This window comes from Thamnophis sirtalis, unplaced genomic scaffold (assembly GCF_051295495.1).
Source record: "Thamnophis sirtalis isolate CommonGarterSnake01/CBP01778 unplaced genomic scaffold, rThaSir2_p1.2 scaffold_5, whole genome shotgun sequence".
Classification (NCBI taxonomy): Eukaryota; Metazoa; Chordata; class Lepidosauria; order Squamata; family Natricidae; genus Thamnophis; species Thamnophis sirtalis.
In genome coordinates this window covers 97922666-97949254 of record NW_028261385.1, presented here as the reverse complement: position 1 = coordinate 97949254, position 26589 = coordinate 97922666, and the positions used below count along the sequence as shown (strand labels likewise).

General features: G+C 38.9%; 1 protein-coding gene and 1 pseudogene across 1 annotated transcript in view; both read left to right on the top strand.

Moving 5' to 3' along the window:
* Positions 1–26589, top strand: part of DNAH6 (dynein axonemal heavy chain 6) — a 207943-nt gene that overhangs the window by 131560 nt on the left and 49794 nt on the right. Inside the window, exons 55-64 of the mRNA XM_087716259.1 lie at positions 1749–1952; positions 4307–4432; positions 6062–6226; positions 10788–10855; positions 16102–16282; positions 17138–17317; positions 18777–19010; positions 20112–20247; positions 22421–22578; positions 23459–23649. Of these exons, the coding sequence (XP_087572385.1) occupies positions 1749–1952; positions 4307–4432; positions 6062–6226; positions 10788–10855; positions 16102–16282; positions 17138–17317; positions 18777–19010; positions 20112–20247; positions 22421–22578; positions 23459–23649 (1643 nt within the window). The remainder of the gene's footprint in view (positions 1–1748; positions 1953–4306; positions 4433–6061; positions 6227–10787; positions 10856–16101; positions 16283–17137; positions 17318–18776; positions 19011–20111; positions 20248–22420; positions 22579–23458; positions 23650–26589) is intronic.
* LOC148045496 (uncharacterized) lies at positions 7967–9384 on the top strand (annotated as a pseudogene).

The following is a 26589-nucleotide window of genomic DNA, read 5'->3' as shown; positions in this document are numbered from 1 at the left end:
TTAAAATATTTACTTTCTCTAGATCATAATTTTTAGTGATTTGACTTTTATTTTTATCTTATTCTAAAGCCGATATGCTTCATAAAAGCTGCTGTACATCATAGAAGCAGTTGTAAATCTAAATAAGTGCAAATAATGTTTCCACATATGGGGAAAAAATCTACACAGCCAAATCATGATTTTTCCCTGTTTGCTGTCAATAGTCAAGAGTGGCTAAGGGAACTGGTCTGGATATGATTTTGATCTTGCTCTTAAAGAAATAATCAGGATCAAAAAGAAGAAACAAGTGTAAGTGGAAACTGTAACCTAGAATGGAAATAGTGATTTGGGAGCCAGCATTAATGCATGCCGCTCAGGTCAAATATTTATGTGGAGAAAATAAATAAAATGCAGTACTGCAGGCTGCTTCTGCTGCCTGCCGACTGCCTACAATTTAGCAGTTCAAATCTCAGCAGCCTCAAAGTTGACTCAGCCTTCCATCCTTCCAAGGTGGGTAAAATGAGGAGCCAAATTATAGGGGGGCAATATGCTGACTCTGTGAACTGCTTAGAGAGAGCTGTAAAGCACTGCAAAGTGGCATATAAGCCTAAATGCTATTGCTATTAAAACGGGGGGAGGAGGAAATCCTTACCCTGCCCTGCACCCTAACAATTAATAGTACTAAGGGTGCAATAGCAGTTCCTCAGAAACTATCTCTCTGTGACTATGTGTATCTCCTAGTTTTGGCATGTGCCAAAAAGGTTTACTGTTATATACAGATGGAGATAGTTTATAGAAAAGTAAAATATTTTATGTTCTTATTTGTAGATAGTGCTCGACATGGACACAATTGTGCCCAAAATTTATGTTGTTAAGTGATGTTTTCCCCATTTTATGATCTTTCTTACAATTGTTAAGTGAACAGCTGCAGTCGATAAGTTAGTAACTGGCTGTTAAGTGAATCTGGCTTCCCCATTGACTTTGCTTGTCAGAAGTTCGCAAAAGGTGATCACATGATCCTGGGACAGAGCAGGGTCATAAGTATGAACCAGTTGCCAAGCCTATGAATTTTGATCACATGTTCATGGGGATGCTACAAAGGTTGTAACATGAAAAAATGGTCACGTTTTTCAGTGCCATTGTAACTTTGAACGGTCATTAAATGAACTGTTGTAAGTTGACTACCTGTATTTTAGTAGAAATTGCAAATTGTTTAAAAAGTAAAAATTGTCCAAACGTATCTAAGAACAAACATATTTTCATAATTGATTAGGATCATAATTGGAGCCTACAAAAGCAAAAATGTTTTCATAATTAGATTTTCATGGGTGGCTGCACAGTCAACCAAATATGTATAGAATTCTTCCCAAGGACCTGAGATATTTTTATTATTAGGATATTCATTGTAAATTATCATGCAGTTCTTTTATCCATACTTGGACTTTTTTATCTACCAATCACATTGACTACTATCCAGCTACATTTCTATGTAATTTTCCACCACCAAAATAAGAAGCAGTTGCTGAAAAATTAGAATTCCGGCCCTACTCATTTTGACAATCTCATTAAGAGAAAGTTCTTTTAGTTTATAAGATTATTTATATTCAAAAACATTACTATATAATTTCAGATCATCCAGTTATATATATCTTCATATTGAACATCTGCTTATTAACTCTCATGCAAACTTTGTCTTGATTAAAATAATTAGTATTTCATACAGTAACCGAAATAGATTTTCCTGATTTGTGTTTCCCCCTTCAAATTAGTTAATTGAATGCTGGATCAAACAATGCCAAGATCTAGACATTCCTATTAGTTCTGACTTCAGTCTTATAAATATTTTGGGAGACCCCTATGAAATTCGACAATGGAATACTGATGGATTACCTCGCGATTATGTTTCTACTGAAAATGGCATTCTAGTTACACGTGGGCGGCGCTGGCCACTCATGATTGATCCTCAGGATCAGGTAAGTGTTTATTTTAATCATTTATTCATAGCTGGCATATTCGAGAAATATAGTTTGTTTTTATATATAAAAGACTTGTGTGCAATTATTATTCAGTATTGTTGGTTTATGGATCTTTAGAGATCCAGCTTGCTTTCTAGGCTCTGGATAATATGTTCCTTCTGTTCCTCCTCCTGTCAACTTGCTCTGCTAGTTTGAAAAGAAGAAGAAAGACACAGAAGAATTTAGAGATTTGCCACTGCTTTTCTGAACACACTACCATTGACTTTGTCAAACTGGATCACTGACCCTCTGACCCTTCCCTCTGGTTCTCAGCCACAATTTCACCAATCTATCACTGTGAACTGGATTCTTTGAACAAACAAGGACCCTGTCAATCCTGAAGTTCACCTGACCAAAGCCATGGAGCTTCAGTGTTGCCACACTGGAGATGAGGGATCGGAAGGGGGGAATTGAAATAGTTGGGCCTTTGTAGCCAAAATGAAATACTTTTTCTTGGGAACCAAGGTTATTCTTACGACATTCTCACATCTGGTCAGAGGAAGGAGGAAGGATGTCACCAGGCAACCCAATGGAGCTGTGATTGGACCATGTGACTATTTGTCTTGAGAAAGTGAAACTTTTGCTTTTAATTAGGTGAAAACTGTGGGAACCCTCAGAGTCGGTTTTCACCAGATCTGTGCCAATATGATATATCCAATAAAGCTATTCTTTGAGGAATCTACTTGCCTCAGAGTTTTGCTTGTTATGGATCTATTGTTTGGAACCCTGGCACACCTCCTTCTTTCTCAATTATTATAACATCTATCCAATAGCTGCTACCCTGTTTCTAGAATTGTTGGCTTTTGAAAACCCAGAATTCCTCCAACATATTAATTGGCCCTCGAACTATTCACTTCTTTCTCTGGGCCCAATATATACCACAGTAGTATCTGGCAGTCTTCTGTAATGGCAGCATACAGCACAGCAATATCTATTTAACTACATAGAGTTGTGTATTTGAAATGGGTGGTCACATAAATCTACCAAATAAAATAAAACAAAATGGAGTTACCCTGTGATAAGATAGGTGTACTTATAGGACAAGGTAGCTATGTGAAAGAAAGGCCATACTTGTTTCAAATTAACTAGACATCATCTTCCAGCTGCCATAATATCATTCTCTTTTTTCTTTGGTTAGATGGAATAGGGAATTTATGATTAAAGAATAGAGGAAAATTAAAATCTATATATGTGATTGTTAATTCATTACTCTGTGGTGGAAGGCCAGGATTACTGAAGTAATTTATTAGGTGCCTATCATATTGCCCTTATAGTCTTTCTTTTTCTTTATGCTAAGAAAAAGAGTTTTAAAAAGTGCAGCCCAGTTTAGCTGCTGTCATAAAAAGTTCTTTATCAAATTCTCATTTTTATAACTGCCATGTAAGAAGAAGATGCCTCCTGAACCTTGCAGATCCATGCTGCCAATAGCATCTGCCTTAGATACTATTATATTATATAGTTATTCATCAGCACAAATACATATATTTGTGCTGATGAATAACTATATAATATAATAACACATATAACACATATATATACACACACACATACACATATATGCACATATATGCACATATATATATATATATATATATATATATATATATATATATATATATATATATATATACACATACATATATACATATATACATATATACATATATACATATACATACATACATATATATAAATACATACATACATATATACATAAATACATATACATACATACATACATACATACATACATACATATACAATGCATTTTCAAACTTAGAGTGATGAGAAACCATTCATAGTTCCTAGCTTCTGCAAATAAATGGAGGATTGTTGATAGTAAATAGACCCTGACATAACCTCAATGCTGATAGTGTTCTTTCTCTCAAGGCTTTGTATAAAATACTCTACACTGTTAATACCACCACTATTATATGCATCACATTTGAAGGATCCCTCTGCTGCTTATTATAACAATCCTCTTTCTCATCTGAATTCCTGGCCAAGGCTGGAGGATCTTACATACTAGGCAGTGGAGAAAACTACTCTTGTATTTACCTTAATTTTACTTGCAAAAGCATGAGCATAACTGAGAAATGTTGGTTCAAATTCTCATTCTGCCTCTAATTATCACCCTGAAAAAACAAGGCAGGCAGTAGACCGATTTCACTCTGTGCTGATATAGCAATCGTAGAAATAAGAAGGAAATTAATTTTTAGGATCTGAATGTTTTAAGAAACAAATAAAATGAGCAGTCCTTTTTAGTGTTCAATTAAGATTTAACATTTAATCATAATTTTTTTAATATACAGGCAAACCGTTGGATAAGAAACAAAGAAGTAAAATGTGGTTTAAAAATAATTAAGCTCACGGACACTGGTTTCCTGCGTACACTGGAGAATGCTATTCGTCTGGGTTTACCTGTGCTTCTAGAAGAGGTTTAAATCTTTTTGCATTTACATACAATAATCTTATTATTATTCTTTTATTTATAGCTAATAGATTTATTCCACATGCTACAATTGCTTGCTAAAAGCTCCATAAGAAAAATGACTTCCCTTGACCTCTGGGAGAATCTATCAGTATTTATTTATTTGTTTATTTTTATTTATCAAATTTCTACCCCACCCATCTCACCTGAATGCCTCTGAGCAGTTTACAAACAAAACATGCAGTCACGTGAAAAGACATAGTTAAAAAAACAATGTCAAACGGGTTTAACAGAATTAAAACTAGTTTAAAAATTTTACATGTTACAAAAGGCAGAGGGTGTGTTTCAAGCCACCAACCATTCCCAGGGTTGCATACCACTCTTGGGCTCCCATGCTACTTATTTGCCATTTATGAGAATTCCGTGTGAATAGAGGACATTGGATTATAGTTAGTAGCTTCAAAAAGTTTATAGTAAAATCCTTTTAAACCTGCAGTTCTATACACACTTGTCACTTAATTTATAAAAAGACTGTGATTCGACTTAACAATCACATTAAAAATGGTCATAAAATCCAGTCATGGGATTACTCAATTTATGACTACAATGTCTTACAACAGAAATTTCAGTCTCAATTGAGGTCAAAGGCTCATTGCCCAATTGCCTCTTCCAAAAGAGAAATACCGTATTGTAGAAGTTTTAAAATTCTTTTCTCCATGGCTGCAAACCAGGTCCATTTATTTCAAAACACAGTTTTTCTTTGGCCAGCTTATTCCCGAATACCCCAAATCTGCTTCCATTCTATTCGGTATTAGACAGTTATCTTGCTGAAAGATATAGATCTGAGCTCTTTTATATCATTTCTTTGTAACAGTTTGTTGAGTTGAAAAGCATACCATAAAAGCCATAAAAGGAAGTGTGGGGAAGAACCATCCTAGTTGTGCTTTTTATTATTGTGAATACTTGAAAATACTTTTTCCCATTTTAGGGAAGAGATATTCCAAACTTTGCATCCTAGAAAGTTATCAGCTTTATTCATATTTATTGAATATAATGGTAATAGTAATGGTAAAGGTAGGCAATGGACTAGCTGTTTCATATAGAGTTCCAGCTTTTAAAATGCTATTATATATGTATCAGTATATAAAGATATTGTGGCTCAACTATAGCTATGGCTGTGAAATCTGACCTCTTGTTCCTGATCTCTTCTAAACAGCCTAATGCCTTGATGGCAAACCTAAAGTACGTCTGCTGGAACTGGCACGCAGAGCCATCTCTCCAGCCATCACCTGTTGCTCTTCTGGGTTCCAGTGAGCACATGCACACCGGCCAGCTGGTCTTTGCGTGTGCGAAAGCACCAGAAACTAGAAGACCAGGTTACTGGCGTGCACATTTGCACTGAAAAACTGCTCCTCCAGTTTCCAGTGTTCCCACGGGTGTGTGGGAACTCTGCTCTTCTGGTTTCTGGTGCTCCCCTGTATGCGTATATGCGTGCGTGCATGTGTGCGTGCGACGCAAGCTCCCATTTCGACAAAGGCTAACACTGGCCTAATGTATGCATGCGCTAGCTGACTTTTAAAATGATTTTTTCAAAATCGTATTTGGTAAAATATATGCTTTTCTTCTTTTTCAATAGATTAAAGAAACGCTTGATCCAGCCCTGGAACCTATTCTTTTGAAGCAGACTTTCATTTCTGGTGGAAGACTGTTAATTCGCCTTGGAGATTCAGACATAGATTATGATAAAAACTTCAAGTTCTACATGACAACAAAAATGCCAAATCCTCACTATTTACCTGAGGTATAATATTAATTAGATATTGTAGCTGAGCTGCAATTTTCTGCAGTTATTCAATTGAGCATAATTCTGAGTAGACAACATAAAATTAGACTCTTAAGAATTTAAAAAGAGGCATTTTTTTCACTCAATTAAAGTAGTTGTATGTTTTGTTTGAAAAACCATCTTAGATTTTATTTTATCTAAATTAACAACATCTGTAAAAGTTATACTGGGAATGTCTTTGTACAGGTGATAGACAATAATGACACTTTCTGGAATCCATGATTTTTGCCTTGTGGGGTTTTTTTGTAAGCATAATTTACTATAAGAAATGGGAAGTATGAATGTTAATCAGCTTGTGTTCTAACGCTTCTCTATTTTTTTCTATGGAGGAAAATGGGCTAGAATTGGCAAACTGTTTACTTTCTTTCACTTATGAACATTTGAAATAGAATGTAATTTGAAATATGGTCATGGAGCCCAGAAACATCTATAGTAATTATATCAGAAAACAATAAAACCAGTTGTAACTTTCTAACACTTTCATACAGAAGGTCCTACAAAGGTGAGGTATATGAGAGAGAAAAAGAGAGCTAAAAGATACTATTTATTAAAGGACAGACCTCTCAGGTAAGTTTGTTTATTCTAGAAAAGTGATGGTTCTGTTATGAAACAATTCCTGCTTTTATAATGAAATCAATTTTGAAATTCTTGTATCTCTTTCTCTTACGCGAACTACACAGTGAACTAGAAATCCTGGTTTTTATCTATCTGTTCTCCTGTACGCTGCTTGGGGAATCCAAGCATGGGTTATCTTTGTCCATTAGCCTAGAGACTGAGTTACATAATTGTTGACCACGCCTCCTCTGACTGGGATAGTTCAGTTTTTTTAACTCAGCCCAGCCTTAAAGAGATGCAAAAAAATTTCTCCTCTAGGATAATAGACAAAATTAGCTCAATTTACTTAGATTTTTTCTTCTTTTTGGCACGTTTGACTACGGATTGTTGGTGTTCGTCTTCCTTAAGTTATAAAACTCACTGTTCCTTGCGACTCTAGTGGCCGCATGAACGTTCACCAGGATACTTACTCACCGGATCTGAACGGGTCTAATCAGTAGAGGGTCAGTTTGCCGCTCTCTTCCCTGATAAGTGGCTGCGGTGAGAGTCGGTTCGCCGCTCTCGTGTCGGCGCGGGGATCAACAACCCGTCAGTATCGCCTCCCGTTCTTTTCACTAGCTGCTGAGAAATGCAGTGCACTTTTCCCTCCAGCAGGCATGGGCACAATTCTTAGGCATGGGTCACCGTTTTCCAGCGCTTCGGGAGTCTTGCTGCCACCACACGGTTTTGGGGTGAGTCAGCCGCACCATTTCGGCTGCTGGCATTCCGTCCCCCCCAGCTTTTTGGATGCACTTTGAATTTTGCGCTGACACAGGTGCTGGTGCCGGTTATTTGAACCGTTAATGCCTTCACACCAAATCAATGGCAGGAAGGGGTGGAGTTTGCCTTGCGCGCTCAATTGCAATTGAGGACGGAGTGAGTCATTGTGCTGCAGAGGTCGGTTCACTGCCATCACTTAGCACCATAACGAGTCAGCTCGCCTATTATCAGAGGTTTGCCCTGGTTTCAGAAGTGAGCTTGAGCCTTTCAAATCTAGCCGCTCCCCCGTGAATTATTATGGCCGATCATTCTGTCTCCGGAGGCAGCGATGGAGCTCCCAGCTCTTTTCCGCTGCACTCTGAGACTGCTGGGCCCAGCACCAGGATGAGTAGGTCCACCACTAGGGCCTCCAAACATAAATCACATGCACCATCTGCAACTCCGGACAGAGCTGCGAAGCGCAAAGAGAAGGCCAAGTCTTCGGCCCTGGCTCCTACGCCTACCACTAGGTCCCCTCCTACATTAATGACTGAGTGCCACTCCCCTGTTCCCTCGATTCCTCCTGCGGGAATTCATGGCTGGTCCCCCAATCTTCCCACACCAATGGAGAGGGGTGCAGACAAAGGGGATTTGGGGCCCCGATCTACCCCAGACCTGTCTGAGGTGGACCTGACTACGAGTCAAGCATTCCTGCAATCAGAGCCCGCAGCCACGTTCACACCCTCAACTGCAGGCCTCAGGGCCAGGGATGGGTCCGAATTTAATTTGCCCCCAGAGCTTCATAGTATGATTTCTGCAGCCATTTCCCAGGGGGTGGATGCAGAGTTGCAGCACAGGGCCCAGCATCCTGTTCCTCTCAGCATTGCCCGAGATCCTTCTATTTCTCAGGCTGATCCTCCTTCACCACTACCTTCAGCTTACAGCGAAGGCTCTTTCCTTGGTGAGGAGGAGGACGTAGCTGCCCTGGAATTGTCGGATGACGATGGTCCGGTGCAAGATACACCGGCTTTCTCCGGCTTATTTCAACCCGCCTTATTTAAATAGCTTTTGTACAAAGCTAAGGCAACTACCAAGATGGGTGGCGCCACCACTCAAGCTAGTACGGCTGTGGACCTTGATTCCACTGACCGTTTTTTCGCAGAACAGGTGCAGGAGCAGGATGTCATACCCGTCCTGAAGCTGTTTCTGGACGTTGTTCAGAAACAGTGGTCCCAACTGACGGCTGTTCCCCCTCCTAGTAATGGGGACAGGAAGCTCTACGCTTCCACGCCTGAATTGGATTAACTCTTTCAGTTCCCTACTGTGGATCCCCCTGTAGCGGCATTGGCCTCCCTGGCCTTGATCCCTTCTGAGATTTTGGAAGGTCTTAAGGCCGAGGACCGCAAGGCCGAACTGGTCATCCGCAAAACACACCAGGCCTGGGCGTTACGTGCAGCCACAGCAGCTTCTTTTTTTAATAGAACTTCGCTGGTTTGGTTGCAACAGCTACAATTTAGGCTTCCTCCCGAAGGCCTCCGACTACACCAGGATGTAAATAAACTGGTGGCAGTGCTGGGGTTCTCTTCAGATGCTACACTCAACGCGGCCAAGTTCGCGTCCCGTGCGGTAGCATCCAATGTGGCATCTGCCGGCTCCTCTGGCTTCGCCATTGGCAAGCTGATTTATGTTCCAAATGGTGTCTTGCCTCTACCCCCTTCAAGGGAGGCCCTTTGTTTGGAGCTGCGTTGGACCCTATTTTGATTGAAAATAGGGACAAACGCAAAGTGCTTCCTTCAACCACCAGGCGCAGGGACAGGAGGTAGCAACCATATCCACCACAGCAGCATGAGCAACGCTGGACAAAGTTAACCCATGCTTGGATTCCCCTCGCAGCGCACATAGAAGGACTGTTCAGGTATGTCAACGGTCGCTTTTTGGTACCAGTTAATATTTAGCAACAGTCTGTTTATTTTTAATCATATGTGAACTTAGTGTCAGCTTTCCCAGGTATGTCAGACAGGACATATGATTAGATGAGTTAATTCTACTTTATTGTAAAGTAAAGAATCTTGCAAGTGTGATAGTACAAATTGCCTACTATTTCTTTTACAACCTGAGAATTTAGGGAGAGTCCCTTCGGAGCTTTTTTCTTCGCCCAAAATGCAGGTGCAGGCTGTGCTACAGTATCTCTTACTTGACTGTTCCCTAGACACTATTTCTTCATATCTGTTTTGAAGGTCTTCTCACATACCATTACAACAAAGCCTTAATGTGGTTTGTGTGAACCCAGCCTTAATGTGGTTTGTGTTAACCCAGCCTTTTAGGTTAAATAAATAATAGATTACAGTTTAAAGTATTACATAGAACCAGTCACAATGGCTTTTACAATAAACCTTCTCAAAGGAAGCCTTAGGCTAGCTCAAACTGTCAATGAGATAGTGGATGACTCAGCATCTGGATAAATATAGTTTACATCAGAATTTTCCATGTATCAGTCAAATATAGTAGATTTTGGAAGGCTAAGAAAAAAAGCATTTTATGTTAAATTCTGCCTCTTTCTCTGTAATATATTACAACACTTAACCTTTTTTTACAATATTGTAGCACACATTTTAAATCTTCACCTATGATTTGAAACAGGGAAAGGTACAACATAATGACATTACAATATGAGAAATAGTATATATTAGAAGATAAAGAAGAAGAAAGCATTGGGCTATTAATTTTGGTGCTATTTCCATGTCACCATAAAATGATTTTGGTGGGGTATTAAATGTTTTATAGTCCAACTGTGAAAATCAATTCAAGGCCACAGTTACTGTATAACTTTTCAGAAGTAATGAGCAGTGTAACAACAACTGAAACTGATAAAGAATGTCATTTGTACTTGGGAATATCAAGTCCTATCAAAGCATATTAGCTTGATTGGTTTGGCAACAAGCTAAGGGTCAAGAGGAGTTCTTAACCACTTTGGAAAATCCAGGGATATCTTAAGGCCTTTGCAACCAGTTTCAGAGTTCGAAATATTTATAAAAATATATAACTTCTTTTTCATTAAAGGACCTTAATTGAGATTTATGGTTGAGTAAACATCCACTACATTGCAATGTGAATTTCCTGTCATCTTTTGAAGGACCATATGTAACTTTTTTATCATTATTTTTCTATCCAAATATAACATTCTTTTTAACATGAAGATGCTTTTCTTTTTTTCTTATTCTTATAGGTGTGCATCAAAGTAACTATAATAAATTTTACTGTTACCCGATCTGGTCTGGAAGATCAACTGCTAAGGTACTGCTTCTATTTCTTAGGGTCATTTTTTCAATATGTCTACAGCATATAGCAGGAGCCTCTGTCTTATAGACTGTGTGGGTAAATTCTGTACAATTTCTCTGTAGCTTCATCTCACCTGCATGAAGCAATATTAGTTTCTTCTATTATTGTTGTGAGACATGAAAAAGTATTATATATATTCATTAATTAGATAAAACAAAGTAGTGGAAACATAATATTCATCAGTAATAGAAGAATGTGTTTCATTGAAATGTGGTTGTGTGCTGATAAGCATTACAAGAGAACTTCCTCATGTTCTAAAATATGGTAATATCAATCTATCCAGTGAGTTTTAATTAATTAATTAATTAATTAAAATCTCCTCCACACTCAAGGATTCAGCATTGAGATGTTGATTACTGTACCTCTGTAAATTTCACTGTTCTTTCCAACTTCCATTCAGAGGATTGTTTCTGGAGAAAACTAGCTCTGCCGTTTTTTATTTTATTGTCTCTGGTGCTTTGTATTGGGGAGAGGAGCAAAAAGATGTGAAACTTCCATTTGCATAGATCAAAAGAGGTCATGCCTTCATTCCTTATAGTTTCCAGTCCATTTAATATGGCATTGGCCCCACCATCCAATCACTTAAAACTAAGGAAAAAGACCCACTTAAAACAACTGCTGTTCCCAGCCTGCCATTATCAACTCAACTAACATGCTATCCTTTTGTAAAAGCTAAAGAAACCTATATGGGGCTTAAAGTGAGGTTCCCCATTGTGGGAGGCCATGCTGAAAACTTGCTTAATCTCAAACTGAGTTTTTTTGTCTGCCTTCCTAGGATCAGAGCTAATTCTGATATTGGAGAACAAAATAGATGGGAACAAATATTTTCTGTTGACTAAACATTTTTCTCGTTACTTGACACTTACAGTAGCTGCCAAACAGGAAACAGTAAAATTCCTCCTCAATCCAATCTTTTAGTACCAAACTTTTAATCCATAGCAAACACATGCTTGGGAAAATTGATAGTAGGAAGATATGTATGAAAGCACTTGCTGATATCTGGATCAACATTAAGAAGCTCTTGAAAGGAGTTATATAAAACACTAAACATTTATATGTATTTTTGTTTTATTGTACGTGGAAAATTAGAGTTCCAAATCATTGCTGCATAACAGTGTTTATTGTAAAAAAAAAAAAAAGAATCATTTGTAAGTTTGCCCAGAAGCTTCCACTGTGAGACCCCCTACATGGCTAGGAGAAAGCAATCAGACATTCATTGAAGAGTTAAATATAATTTCCTGCTTTGGTTAATCCAGTTCATTGTGTTTATGATGCTGCAGTTTGGTACAATATGCATATTCCTGCCAGGTTTATGATTCTAATGCCGTCTCCTGAATGAGATTGTTTACACATGATTGTAAGCAATTCCACCTTTATATTAGTCGGTCTAATTTATATTTGGGAGGTATATAGTGAAATATTTCTAGAAAATCCTCTCTTTATTATAAACCTATAAGAAATTTAGAGACCTTTGTGACCAATAGGCTATGTTATAATATCATGTTCTGATATACTAATATTTTGTAGGTTTCTAGCAAAGCAAATTAGAAATTACCAAATGTTTAACAATGATTGCAATAAAAAATACATGTACCAAAATATTTCATGAAGTTCTTGCAATAAACCCTAATAATTCTCCTTAATGATTTGGGGTAATTTTTCCCTTGTGAAATATTCAGTAAAGATTTAAAAGATGTATAGAATTAGTGAGCCCATTCTAAAAAATCAGAAAAAAAAAATTCATTGTTTTAGATAAGTGAGATTATTTATGTCAATGTTTCCTTAATCAATTTCTTTTTTATCCAAGTTAGAGCTAAGAGACAGCCTAGAGTGCTTCTTTGAATGGAGGGGCACCATGATTCAAAAAGAAAGGTGTTATAATACATTTAAAGGTTTGATATCTTCTCAGTGGAAAGCCAGTTTGATGTAGTGGTTAAGACATCAAGCTAGATGCCAAGAGACAGTGAGTTCTAGTTCCACCATAGACACAAAGCTAGTCATTTGGGCAAGTCACTTTCTCTCAAGGCCATGCCAAATCACTTGTGAAAAATCTTACCAAGAAAACTGCAGGAACTCATTCAGTTCCTGAGAGAATCAGACATGACTAAACAAAAGAAAAATAAATATTCTTCATAGCATGTTTCAAAAGGATAATCAATGTGATTAAAGATATTTTCAGTGATATTTGAGTGGTTTAATAATAAAGCAACACATATGCATAAGCAGATTGTTGGAAAACTTAAACTCTCACAATTCTCAGTTTTAACACACCCTCAAACCAGTTTGAGGAAAAGTGCAGAAAGATTGTAATCTTCATAATGGTCAGTGGCAGACAAATTGTTCTACAGCATGTCAATGTATGCATATGTGACTACAAATCAATGGTGGGATTAAAAAAATTACTACCAATTCTGTGGGTGTGGCTTGGTGGGCATGACAGGGGAAGGATACTGTAAAATGTCTATTCCCTCCCCACTTCAGGGGAAGGTTACTGCAAAATCCCCATTCCCTCCCAATCAGCTGGGACTCGGGAGGCAGAGAATAGATGAGGGCAGTCAGAGGTGGTATTTACTGGTTCTCCGAACTACTCAAAATTTCTGCTACCAGTTCAAATGCCACCTCTGGTTCTAATTACTAATAATTACTTAAATAAAATTACAAATTCTGACAAAATGTATCCCTCAATTTTAATATTTTCCAAATGCTACCAATAAAATGGAAATAATATTTATCTGGCAAAATGAGGAGGATTACTGCTAAAACAGCAGCCTTGCTTTCCATATTGAAATAGTTCCTATCTTTCACTTTTATCTATATTGCTGGCGATTTCATAAATAATAAATATTTTAAAATAAATATATGTCTATGCCAGTGACGTGCGGTGACGGTTACCGTTGGTGAGGCAAGACCGCAGCAGCGGCGAGAAGCAACGTCCCCGGCACTGTGTCCGACAGGCGTCTCGCATTTATGGCGGACATAAACGCGAGACGCCTGTCGGACACAGTGGCGGGGGTGTTGCTTCTCGCCACCATCGCGCTCCACCGCCTTGCGCCCCGCCTCCTCCGATGAACAATCCTGCTGCCTCGGCCTGCAGCCAGCCCACCCACCCCTCGCCCGACCTGCTCCCTGGGTGTCCCGGCTCCATCTGAGATGCTTCTTGCCACCGTCGCGTTCCACCGCCTTGCCCCCCCCCACCTCCTCATAGAGACAGTCACAATCCTGCAGCCAGCCCACCCGACCTGCTCCCTGCCTGGACTCACCGCTCTCCTCGTCCTCGCTCGGTGCTGGGCTTTAAAGGGGTCTCCCCTCCCCAGCCAGCCAGCCCACCCAGCCAATTCCTCCCCCCACCACCACTGTGTCCAACAGGCCAGGTGTCTCGCGTTTATGGCGGACATAAATGCGAGACGCCTGGCCTGTTGAAACACAGCGGCGAGAACGTCCCTGCCGCTTCCGTGCTCCGCCGCCTCGCCCCCCCCTGCCTCCTCCGACCCCACCGCTGTGAAGAAAGAAAAAAAACACACACACAATCCTCACAATAAAAAATTAATTTTTTTATTAAATTACAAATTACAAATTAAATTACAATAAATTTGAACCCCCCCCCCCTCCCTCCGTCTGATCCACCTTTTCCAGCTGTGGAAACTCTCTCAACTCTCCTCTTGTCCGGCCAACGTAAGCGTGCTCAACGTAAGCTCATAAGGCATGATTCGCTGCTCCCCGATCAGGAGGCGGGAGAATCAGTGCCTCTTTTGCATATGAAAGTGTTCGCTTGTTAACTCCGCCTTAACTTTTAAAAGGCGAACAATTCCATAGGCAAAAGAGGCTCCGAGTTCTCTCGCCTCCTCCCATAGTTAACACTGAGAGCAGACACCAAGCCACTGTGACTTTGAATCTGGTAGCAACTACCCTGGCTTTAATTATTTTTAAAAAATTATTTAAAATTCTTCCTTTCCCTCAGGAGACTGGTGAGGCCCTGCCTCCCCTGCCTCTAGTGACTGCACGTCCCTGGTCTATGTATATTAATTTCTAAGCATATTTTCTAATAGTATTTAAAATATCTTTTGTATATACATCTCACAGTAGCCTTACTATAAATTGTAAGGGAAAAAGTATTCTTACACTATAAAGTGATTTGGATCATGCATTGCCACAGGGCTAAGAATGATCATGATCAAATGCTTTTTTCCCTTCTTACAACAGAATTGAGTACAAGTAGTCCTGATCTTACAAGAGTTCCTTTGGTAACCATTCAAAGTTACAATGGCCCTGAAAAAAGTGACTTATGACCATTTTTCATGCTTATGACCATTGCATCCCTGTGGTCACGTGATTTACATTTGGATGCTTGACAACTGACTCACTTTTAAGATGGTTGCAATGCCCTGGGATCATGTGATCCCCTTTTGCAACCTTCTGACAAGCAAAGTCAATGGGGAAGCCAGATTCACTTAACTGTGTTACTAATGTAACAACTGCAGTGATTCACTTAACAACTGTGGCAAGAAAAATCGTAAAATGGGGGGAAATTCACTTAACAAATTTCTCACTTAGCAACATAAATTTTGGGCTCAGTTGTGGTCTTAAGTTGGGGACTACCAGTAATCATGTTAGAATTAATTCCAAATTACATTTGAATTTTTCATTTCTTCATTGATTTCTAAAAATGGTTCTCCAGTCTTGAGGATTTTGAAATAGGTTTTCAAAGACAAGTGAAAATGGCTTCCTTTTCCAAGTTCTTCATTGCATTCTCCTTCTTACTTTATTTTTGCCCTATAGACAATCAGAATTGTATGCCCAAGCTCACTTCACATTAAGCTGTTTTCTCGTCTCTTTTGTGAATGTCAAATTTTTTTTTCCCCTATAAAGCATCCCATTTAGCACTTGTGTGTCAGGGAATGAGGCAAATAATAAAACTTGCATCATGACACAGCGATGCAATTTCTATTCATTACAGGCTTGCATTCAGAATTGAGACACAGTTAGAGAATAGTGGAGCTTGTATTATAGTGTCCTGATACTCATTTTGACATTATAGTGTATTATACTGTCCTGATACTCATTTTGACATTATTGGGTTTGTGTTCCTGTGCACCAAAGGATCAGAAATAAATTTTTTTTGTACCTAATAATAGTTAAAACATTAACTTACAATAACGTTGCTCATATTCATCAATTGTACATTTTAACTGTCATTTTTTCAGTGATGTTGTGCGATTAGAAAGACCAGAACTAGAGGAACAAAGAACACAGCTCATTATCAGAATCAATGCTGATAAGAATCAACTGAAAGCAATTGAAGATAAAATTCTAAAAATGCTTTTTACATCAGAAGGGAATATTCTGGACAATGAAGAACTCATCAATACACTTCAAGACTCAAAGGCAGGAGGCATTTTATATCTGTCTGTCTGTCTGTCTGTCTGTCTTCTATCAATCTATACAGTATGACCTACCAACATACCTATCATCAAATTTAATCATGCTTATAATCAAGGAAATATATTAAGCTTGTAGTTTTCAGTGATTATATTCTAGATGAGGTTACATTTAAATAATTGGAGTAACCTATTCGATATTGTGCATATTACAAAGTGGAAATACTAACATTTTTCATTAAGAAATTGATTCTATTCTTGAATTATCTGCATACAATGGAATATGAAAAAGATGACATATAGAAAACCTCTTGTTTATGCCAAGATCACAAATCAGTTTATTAGACCTTACATTACAGGGACATCATTAGATGTACAACATTTAGAAACATCAATTGCCAGCAACTACTTCAGTTCATAGTCCTAATATATCAAATCAATTTAGAACAATTAATCCACCTTAAAAACACAGTCTCCAATTATATCCTAGTAATCCTAATATGAGAAAATTTACATACTGTAACTGAGTATGGTTTCAGCACATTGAACACCTAAAAGGTACAAAAATTAAATATTCTTATTGTTATCATCCGTGTCTTTCCAAATGGTACAGCAGTTTTCTTTGTGAATTTTTTTTCCATGTTTAAGTATTATAAACATTATGAGACAGTAGAAGATTAGAAGCAACATTAGGAGCAAGAAGACTCAAGTTTAAGATAACCCTCAGCCATGGGTGACTCTCAAACCTATTATTTAGGGATTTTGTGTAGGAAAATTGGAGGAGGCCATTTTATGTATGCTGCCTTGAGAAATTGTGGGGGGAACATAAGCTCTTAAATAAAATTTAAATTTGTGCTTTTAGATTACCTCTGGTGCCATTAAAATAAGGCTTGTAGAAGCAGAAACTACAGAAGAAAAAATAAATGCTGCTCGTGAAAAATATCGCCCTGTTGCTACTCGAGGATCAGTTATGTATTTTGTAATTGCAAGTCTTTCTGATATTGATCCAATGTATCAGTTTTCTTTAAAATATTTCAAACAGGTTGGTAACTTTTCTTTCAACTGCATATTTCCGTTAGCTATTTTTTTCTCATTAAAAATAGACCTAACAAAGACAATTTCCTCCATGCCATTGGCTTTGAAACTCAGTTTAATTGCTAAAATGATTTGCAATATGATTTGCTTTGTTGCTGATTGAGGTAACTACAGATAAAGCTGGTTGCCTCATTTATTAGATCCTGGTGCTTCTATAAAATAATTTGTCAGAAGAACTGTATAGCATACCATACTAATTAGGGGCTGCCACAAAGAAGAGGTAGTCAACCTATTCTCCAAAGCACCTGAACGCAGAAAAAGAAACAATGGATAGAAACTAACCAAGGAGAAAACCAACCTAGAAATAAGGAGGACTTTCCTGAGAGAACAATTATTTGGCAGAACAGCTTGCCTTCAGAAGTTGTGGATGCTCCATCACTGGAGGTTTTAAGAAGAGTTTGGACAACCAATTTGTCTGAAATGCTATAGGGCAGAGGTATCCTTCGTGGCCTGAGGGCTAGATGCATCACGTACAGGCCATGCCCACCTCTTCTCCAAAAATAGAAAAAAGCTGCAAAACGTCTTGTGACGCGGCAAGTGACAACAATGGATTAGGGCCATGATGGTGAACCTATGGCAAGTGTGCCACAGGTGGCATGAGGAGCCATTTCTGAGGGCACACAATGCGTTGCCCTGTCAGCTCCAGCAGGCATGTACTTGCTGGCCAGCTGATTTATGGCCTTGATTTTCGGCCATTTTTCACCCTGGAGAAAAACTGCCAAATGGGCAACCCAGAAGTCAATTCCTGAACTTCCAGTTTGTGTGTTGGAAAGCTGGAGCCTGAGGAATGCGAAAAATGGACCTACTGGGCTCACCAGAAGTTGGAAAACAGGCCATTTCCGGCCTTTGGAAGGCCTCCGGAGGGGGAGGGGGAGACTGTTTTTGCCCTCCCCAGTCTCCAAGTAAGCCATGCATGCATGTGACAGTGGGAGGTTCACGTGCGCATGCACAGGGGGCACGGCACAGGGAGCCTTTAAATTATGGTGCACGATTGCACGCACTTGCTTTTGGTACCCAAGGCAAAAAAGATTCACCATCACTGGTATAGAGTCTCCTGCTTGAGCAGGGATTGGACTAGAAGACCTCCAAGGTCCCTGTCAACTCTGTCATTCTGTCACTCAGGGTCAGGCAGCACGGAAAATTAATTAAAATTAGTTTGTTCACTGGGTTTGGACCAGTCACCATCTCTCAGCTCAACTTACCTACAGTATTATTGTTGTGGAAAAAATAAGAGGGGAAAGGAATATTCGGTATGTTCACCACTTCCATTTATTTATAAATTCAATAAAGGCCAGATAAAAAGTCTTTAAAAATCTAAATTAATGTTCTGCTTCTTTTTCTATTTTTTCAGGATCTCACTTTCCCTATCCTTTTAATGCCCGTTTTCTGTTCCTTTTTCTTTGTAGCTATTTAATGTAACAATTGAAACTTCTGAAAAAAATGATGTTCTGGAATTGCGATTAGCAATCCTACTTAGTCAGACTCTCTATGCAACTTACACTAATGTTTCCCGAGGCCTTTTTGAACAGCACAAACTCATCTACAGCTTCATGCTGTGCATTGAAATCATGCGGCAGAAAGAAGAACTTACAGACCTTGAATGGAATTTTTTCTTGCGTGGAGCTGCTGGTTTGGATAAGGTATTTCGGGCATGATTTTTATAATTAGTGAAATTTCAAATCTCTATTTTTAGTCATTGTAAACAAGAGATTAGCATTCCAACTTCTAATTGAGAATTTAAAGATAACAAAGAAAAACAAAACAACCTATACAAATAGTTACCAATAGTTCTTGTTGTTAGGGGATAGCTTTGTGCTGTTTGTTTAATTGAATATAAATAATATATTATATAATATATAATATACTTTTATTAGTCAATGACCAAAATAAAGTTTCTGCCTGACTGTCTACCAAACACCCTTACATCTATAAAAAACAATGATTAGAGATACAACTATTCAGGATACAGCCTAGTATACTGTCAGTAAACAAGGAAAGGCCTGGGCAAGTGCTAGGCTGAGAATTCCTTTTCTGTAGGTATTAGCCTTCAAATCAACTTAATTTTGAAATGCCCAAAAAGGTGCTCTTATTTTTGGTGTTTTAGAGTCCATAAAGGGGAAGAAACAGAGAAAGAGCACCAAAAATAGAAAAACTCTTTAAAAAAGACAGAGAATCCTCAGCCAAAATATCTGCTGCTAAGCAAGGCAATTGTTAAGTATTCACACCTAATTTTATTACTTTTTTGCCACAATTGTTAAGCCAACCACTATAGTTGTTAAGTGAATCGTGCAGTCATTAAGTGAATCTGGCTTACCTCTTTGACTTTGCTTATCGGAAGCCGACTAAGAACATTGCAAGTGGCAATCATGTGATCTTGGGATGCTGTAACTGTCATAAATACGTGCTGGTTGCCAAGTGCCTAAAATACTGATTACTGGGAATGTTTTGACAGTCATAAGCACAAGGAGCGGTAATAAGTCACTTTTTTCAATGTTGTAACTTCAGATGGTCACTAAAGGAATGGTTGTAAGTCAAGGATGACTTGTACCCATACTGTTATCATTAAGTAGCTGCAGAGATCTGAGATTAAGGATTGATCAGAAAACTAGGCAATACAGTAATTACATCATGCTTTGGATACTCTTCAACTGTATTCCTGTTTTATCTAATGTGTAGGCTGAATATATTCTCTATACAACTTTTGCCCATTTCGCTTGACACATCTATCATCTTTGTAACAGGAACGGCCTGCCAAACCTCAGATTCCATGGCTGGAAGAAAATACGTGGTTTATGTGCTGTGACTTAGAAGAAACACTTCCAAGTTTTGAGGGCATTCAAAAAGACATATTGCTCAAGCCCATTTTCATTAAACTAGGTAACATATTTCTGAAGAGATTGTAAAAAAATGTTTATACAAGAAATGGTTTTGTGCTTTTTCTGCATAAATTGGACTCCTCTCAAATAATTAAATCCCCTTTTTAAGATTGCTTACTGTGTATATTTTAATTGTATTTTGTCATGGTTAATAAGAGTTAGTTTGGTTTAGTTAGGTTGATTGGTTGGTTGGTCAGTCAGTGGGTCAGTTAGTTAGTTAGAAGATTGAACAACCATTTGTCTGAAATGGTATAGCATTTAGTGCCTGAGCAGGGGGTTGGACTAGAAGGCCTGCAAGGTCCCTTCCAATTCTGTTATCCTGTTAGTCACTATAAAGATCTTGTTTTCCAAACTAGACAGCATAGGAGGGAGAAGTGCTTAAAAGGTGTTCTTTCCGGCTAGTTAGTTTGATCTACTCCAAACCTCTCCCAAAGGGGAGAACTATAGCCATGTAAAGCAAATGCAGCTGCCATTTCATTTTGTTTTTAAGTTAACATTAGATAAATTTGCATAAGAAAGAACAATATCAGAAAAGCTTGCATTGGGAAATACAAATGGTAAGGAAAGTATTTTAATCGTATACAACTTTGTTGTTTTTATTTATATATTTGGTTGGGTAACCCTTGTGGGGTTCAGTTTAGCGTTGCTGTCTGCAATGGCAGACTGCTTTTTAGTGAATCCACTGTGGGAGAAATCCCTGCTAAATTTCTTTTTAAGTTCCCTAATGACAGTCTCAGCAACTAAAGCCTTTTTTATCAACTGGTATTTGCATAATTGGACTCTCTTTCTTTGTCAGCAAATACTCCTATTAAGACAGTATTCTGGCTGTCTGCAAGCCATGGTTTTTCAAATCAAGAGACAGCTTTGGGGAAATGGAATCTCTCCTATTTTTCTATTCCTCTCCATTGTTTTTATAATCTTTTAAAATGCCAGTTTCTAATAATAGCTCCCACAACATCTTCCAATAAAAAGTATTTTTTTTAAAAAAAAAAACCCACAATAACATTGATATCATTCCCAAATTCTGCTTCCTTATTCTTTTTTTTGTCATGTGTAATAGTGCTACATTTAAACTAATTATATATCACACTAATTAGAGTTGATAGCAACCAGGATTTAAAATTAGGGTTTGAAAGCATGCTAAATGAAATTAGAGTCAATCAGGAAAAAGAACAACATGAGTAAAGCGGGCAAATTAAATAGCCAGTACATTTTTCACAGGAGACCATTTTGGTAATATTCCACTTTTGTAGACTGTTTTGTTGTGTAGCCCTCAACTTACAACAGTTTGTTTAGTGACCGTTCCAAGCTACAACGGCACTAAAAAAGTGATTCATGACCATTTTTACACATATGACCGTTGCAGCATCCCCATGATCATGTGATCAAAATTCAGATGCTTGGCAAATGGTTTGTATGACGGTTGCAGTGTCCCAAGGTCATGTAATCCCTTTTTGCGACCTTCTGACAAGCAAAGTCAATGAGGAAATCAGATTTCACTTAACAACTGTGTTACTAGTTTAATAACTGCAGTGATTCACTTAACAACTGTGACAAGAAAAGTCGTAAAATAGGGCAAAACTCACTTCTCACTTAGCAACATAACTTTTGGGCTCAATTGTGGTCTTAAGTTGAGGACTACATGTAAAGGGAACACCCTTCCATTGGAATTAAGAATTTCTTCATCTTTTCCAATGTTGCAGAAACTTTGGGAGACCCAATTTTTCCAATAAGCATTTGATTAGTTTGTTATTTCCATCTTTAATTTATTTTAATTTGAATTAATTTAGGAGTTTAATTGTTTTATTGATTGATTGATTTTACTTATTTATATAAGTTGTATGTAAACTTCAGTTTATTATTAATTGTTTTAATTTCTTTACATTGACACGTATGTTTTATCTGCATGTAAGTTTTATCAACCAATGTGTATCTATATTGATTCACAATGACGGATTTTCAATAGAATGACTGATTAAATCATAATTTAAATAAAATAAAATATGGGGTGTACACTTACTAGCACATGATCTCCAGAGAGATATCATTATGGCCATATTTTTTTAAAAATCCATATTTTAATGATCCATGTGAGATAGAATTACCGGTAAACATATTCTAATACCATATCAACCCCATTGTGACAATGACTTGAGACTATTACAATTTTTTAGGGCAACTTGATATTCATATCAATCCAGAAGAGTGGGAAGGCTATAAGTCTGAAGTTGACGAAAAGAAAAAAAAAGATGACAAGCCATACATTCCCTGGGATAATAGGCTGACCATGTTTCAGAAGTTAATTATAGTGAAATGTTTTGCGGAAGAGAAGGTAAGTTTTCTATTGACAATTTAAGGCATTGTTGCTATTTTAGTATTTTCCTTTCAGGCATACAGGAAGAAAAAGCTACTCTCCTTCATTCCCAATAAGATGTTAGTGGTTTAGTCTCGGTGTTCTTAAACTTTTTGTCCCTGGATTCCTTGGAGTGGAAAATTATATCAGAAAATTATATTTTAAAAATAAATCTATACACATAGATTGGGTTAAAATGAATTGCAATGCAAAAAATCACGACTTGACTTTGATTGATTTTTTTTAACTGTTGTAACTGAACAGTTGCTAAACAAGGCAGTCAGTAAGAGAGGACTAGTTTATAATAAAATACAGCTAGTCCTCCACTTACAACAGTTCATTTGGTGACCAAAGTGACAACTGCACTGAAAAAGTGATTTATGACCATTTTTCATACTTATGACCATTGCAGAATCCCAGTGGTCACGTGATCAAAATTCAGACACTTGGCAACTGACTCATAATTATGATGGTTGCAATGTCCCAGGGTCATGTGCTCCCCTTTTGTGACCTTCTCACAAGCAAAGTCAATGGGGGAGCCAGATTCACTTAACATCAATGTTACTAACCTAACAACTGCAGTGATTCACTTAACAACTGTGACAAGAGTGGTCGTAAAATGGGGGCAAAATTTACTTAACAAATGTCTTGCTTAGCAACAGAAATTGGGGTCTCAATTGTGGTCATAAATCGTGGAGTTCCTGTATACTCAAATAAGTAACACATTTAACTTTATATGAATAGTGTTCAAAAATAAATGCAATTATTGTTCCACTATTTTTATTCATAGTGGAACCCGTTGTGCTTGCTTACCCCATATGCTCTTGCACTAGCAAATTAACTGTGTTGCTATTTCTAGATCGTGTCAGCACTTACCGAGTTTGTAATGGAGAACCTTGGGAAGCAATTCATTGAAAATCCTCCAGTTGATCTGGCAACTCTTTACCAAGATATGTCTCCTGCCACACCGCTGGTATTCATCTTAAGTACAGGCTCTGACCCCATGGGGGCATTCCAAAGATTTGCAAAAGAGCGAGACTATTCAGAACGGTATAGATTGTCATTCGGTATTGTATATGAGACATAATACCTTTTAAATGTAAAACTATGCATTCTTTGTCAGGGCTCCAAGTAACACCACAACAGAAGAAGACTCCGGGGCTTAAGTTTCCTCAAAGTTCCATTTTATTAGAGATGTCATATTGGCACATCCAGAAAAACCCAAATCTGAAAGCTTCCAGGTTTTCCCCACCCAAACCAAAGTTCAAGTCCCTGCCCAACACCCCTGTGTCCATCAAATGATCGAATTAGGTACCATCCAACACTGGAGATGCCTCCCAGTCACTTCATCACAGCTGCAGGGCAAGATGGCCTTGACTTTCTGAGAAAGAATGTTATTTTGACTATATCTCACCCACTCACTCGGTATAGCCCCCTCCCATTTTCCCACAGTAGAAAATGTGGCAGGCCTGAAATCCCAAAGGTAAAAGATGGCTTCCAGGCCTGACATTCTTTTCATTTGACTGTATTCAAGATGATGCATTAAGATTTTTTTTTAAAAAAACTGGAATTATATGCATACATGGTAAACCTCTTGAAAAGGGCTGCCTTGCAAAATATAAGAAAAGATGCTAAATCTCCCTAGCTTATGTAGTTTTTAGCAGCATTGTGACCCATTTAGACGGTTGTCTATATTTAATTCTCCTTCTGGGGTCTTCCATTTTTCTTCCTAACAACTAGTGTGCTGTCACTAGTGACAACATTTAGTTCTGATTGGATTCATTAATGAGAACTGTTGCCTCAATAAGAAGGAAAAAAATATTTCATTTCTGACATCTGTCTTGCCTGTTTTGAAGTTGGATGAATCAGATGTGACATTTTAATGCTGATAATTTAAAAAAAGACTGCCAAAACCTCAAGCAGTGATACATTTACTGTTTTAGTTCTCTATTTTTAAAAATATAAGAAAGGAGATCATGTGAAGAAAAAATAGAGCAGTAATAATTAAACTTTGCCTGTACTTATTAATTCTATGCTAAATATTCATATGTCGTAATTTGGCCACTGGCTGACAGTATTTAGCTGCACTGTTCTGGCTTTAGTTCCAAAACACAGCCAAGTAAACTGTCAAATTAGATTCATATGCATTAAAGATATATTTGCTCTTCTGGACATTTTGAGTCTCCTGCTCATCCCTAATGTGATGCCAAACTAGAGATCTTTTATGAACAGCATAAAAATGTTCACAAATATTTGTCCCCTGCTTTGGTTTATCTGGTCTGCATATGACTAAATCTGATTTTTTTTAAACCAGAGCATTACTTCCTCTCTCTCTGTCTCTCCCTCCCTTCCCTCCCTCCCTCCCTCTCACTCTCTTTCTCTCTCTCTCAAATTTTTAAAACTGCTCATCTATCTCACCAGAGGGATACAAGAGGGCGAAATAATTTTATTGGGGTGGAAAATGATGTTATGATAGTTGGACATATTCAAAGAGGTGCTGCTGTTGCTGATACAACAGTCTTAGATTTGCAAAGCATCTATCAGGCAGATGATAAGCCTTTGCTTTTTGCTGTTTGAAAGCAAATAGTCAGGATTTCAAGTATGACTAGTTGTTTCAGAGGCTTGTGCCACATCTAGAGCGAAAAGCGGAGACCTATTTGTACTTCATTGGGTTCAAAGAGTGATTGAGGGCAGCCATCTATTCTATCTAATCTATCTAATCTATCTATTTCGAGTGACCTGCGCAGGGAAGATGGCTGCCTGAGCTTTTCGCTCCGGCTGGAAGAGAGCTGGAATCTCTCAGAATTGAGCCCCCGCTGAACGCTAGACCTCTAACAGAGCGGGATTGCGGGAGGAGAATTTGAGACGAATCTGGAGAGGTGACTATTTTGGGAAACGCTGCCCTGGAAGCTCGGAGACGAGCTTCAGCGTTCTTGGACGGTCTCGAGTGGCCTTCGGCGTTGTTGGGCAGCACCCCCCCTCCCCTCACATGGACGGCGGCTTCCCAGTGGGTAACGAGCTGGGGACGGCGCTGGCTGAGTTCGGGACGACGCTTTGCTTGTTACCTCAGAAAGTGCTTGGAAAGTCCTTGGAAAGTGCTGCTGCCGCTTTGAACTGCCGCTGCCGCTTTGAACAATCTTGCGGCTTGAACGATCTCACGGTGTGGGTGAGCGGTGTTGAGCGGCCTGTGGGGACGGGCACCCCCCCTCCCCATGAACAGAGATTGAGAGTGGCCGTAGGGAACTGCACGGCCTTTGCTGTGGTCGCTGGGAGCGCCGGGGCTATATTAAGAGTACCGCAGTCTGAACGCTGAGGACGCCGAGGACGCCTCTGAGTGTTGCGGCTGGAGATCGGCTAGAGACCGCCGAGACTACCAGGAACTGCTCGGCCCACCCACGGGAGACATCGAGGCTGCGTGAATTGCGCATCTTACCCACAGGAGAACGCCGAAGCTGACTGAGGCCACCTGAGAGCCACCTGAATTCCGAGGCTGTGGAGCCGGGAAGAGCCTGCTGAGGGGGCCCGATCCTACTGGGACCGCCACTGATCGCTGCGGTGTCAGCTGCTGGAGGCCCGTCTTGGGGGGGGGCGACCCCTGCTTTGGTTGCGTGACTTCTTCAACCGCTGGTGTGCTGTTGCGGGGTTAGGGCTAGGAACAGGGTTAGGGCTAGGGTTAGGACTAGTTAGGGTTAGGGCTAGGTTAGGATTAGGGTTAGGATTAGGGTCAGAGTTAGATCTGATTAGGGTTAGGGTTAGCATTAGGGTTAGGGCTAGGGTTAGGGTTAGGGTTAGGGCTGGTTAGGTTTAGGGTTAGGGTGAGGGGTGGGGTTACTAGCCTGATGGCCTGCTGGCTCGCTGTCGCCGCTTGAGAGCATCGCGGCTCAGCTGTGAGAGGGGTCCCCCCTCCTTCCCCCCCTCCTCCATCGTGGTTGCAGTCTTTTTGTCCAGTGTGGAGGCAGTCCTTTGGCTTCTCCTGTCTGTGGGGGAGGC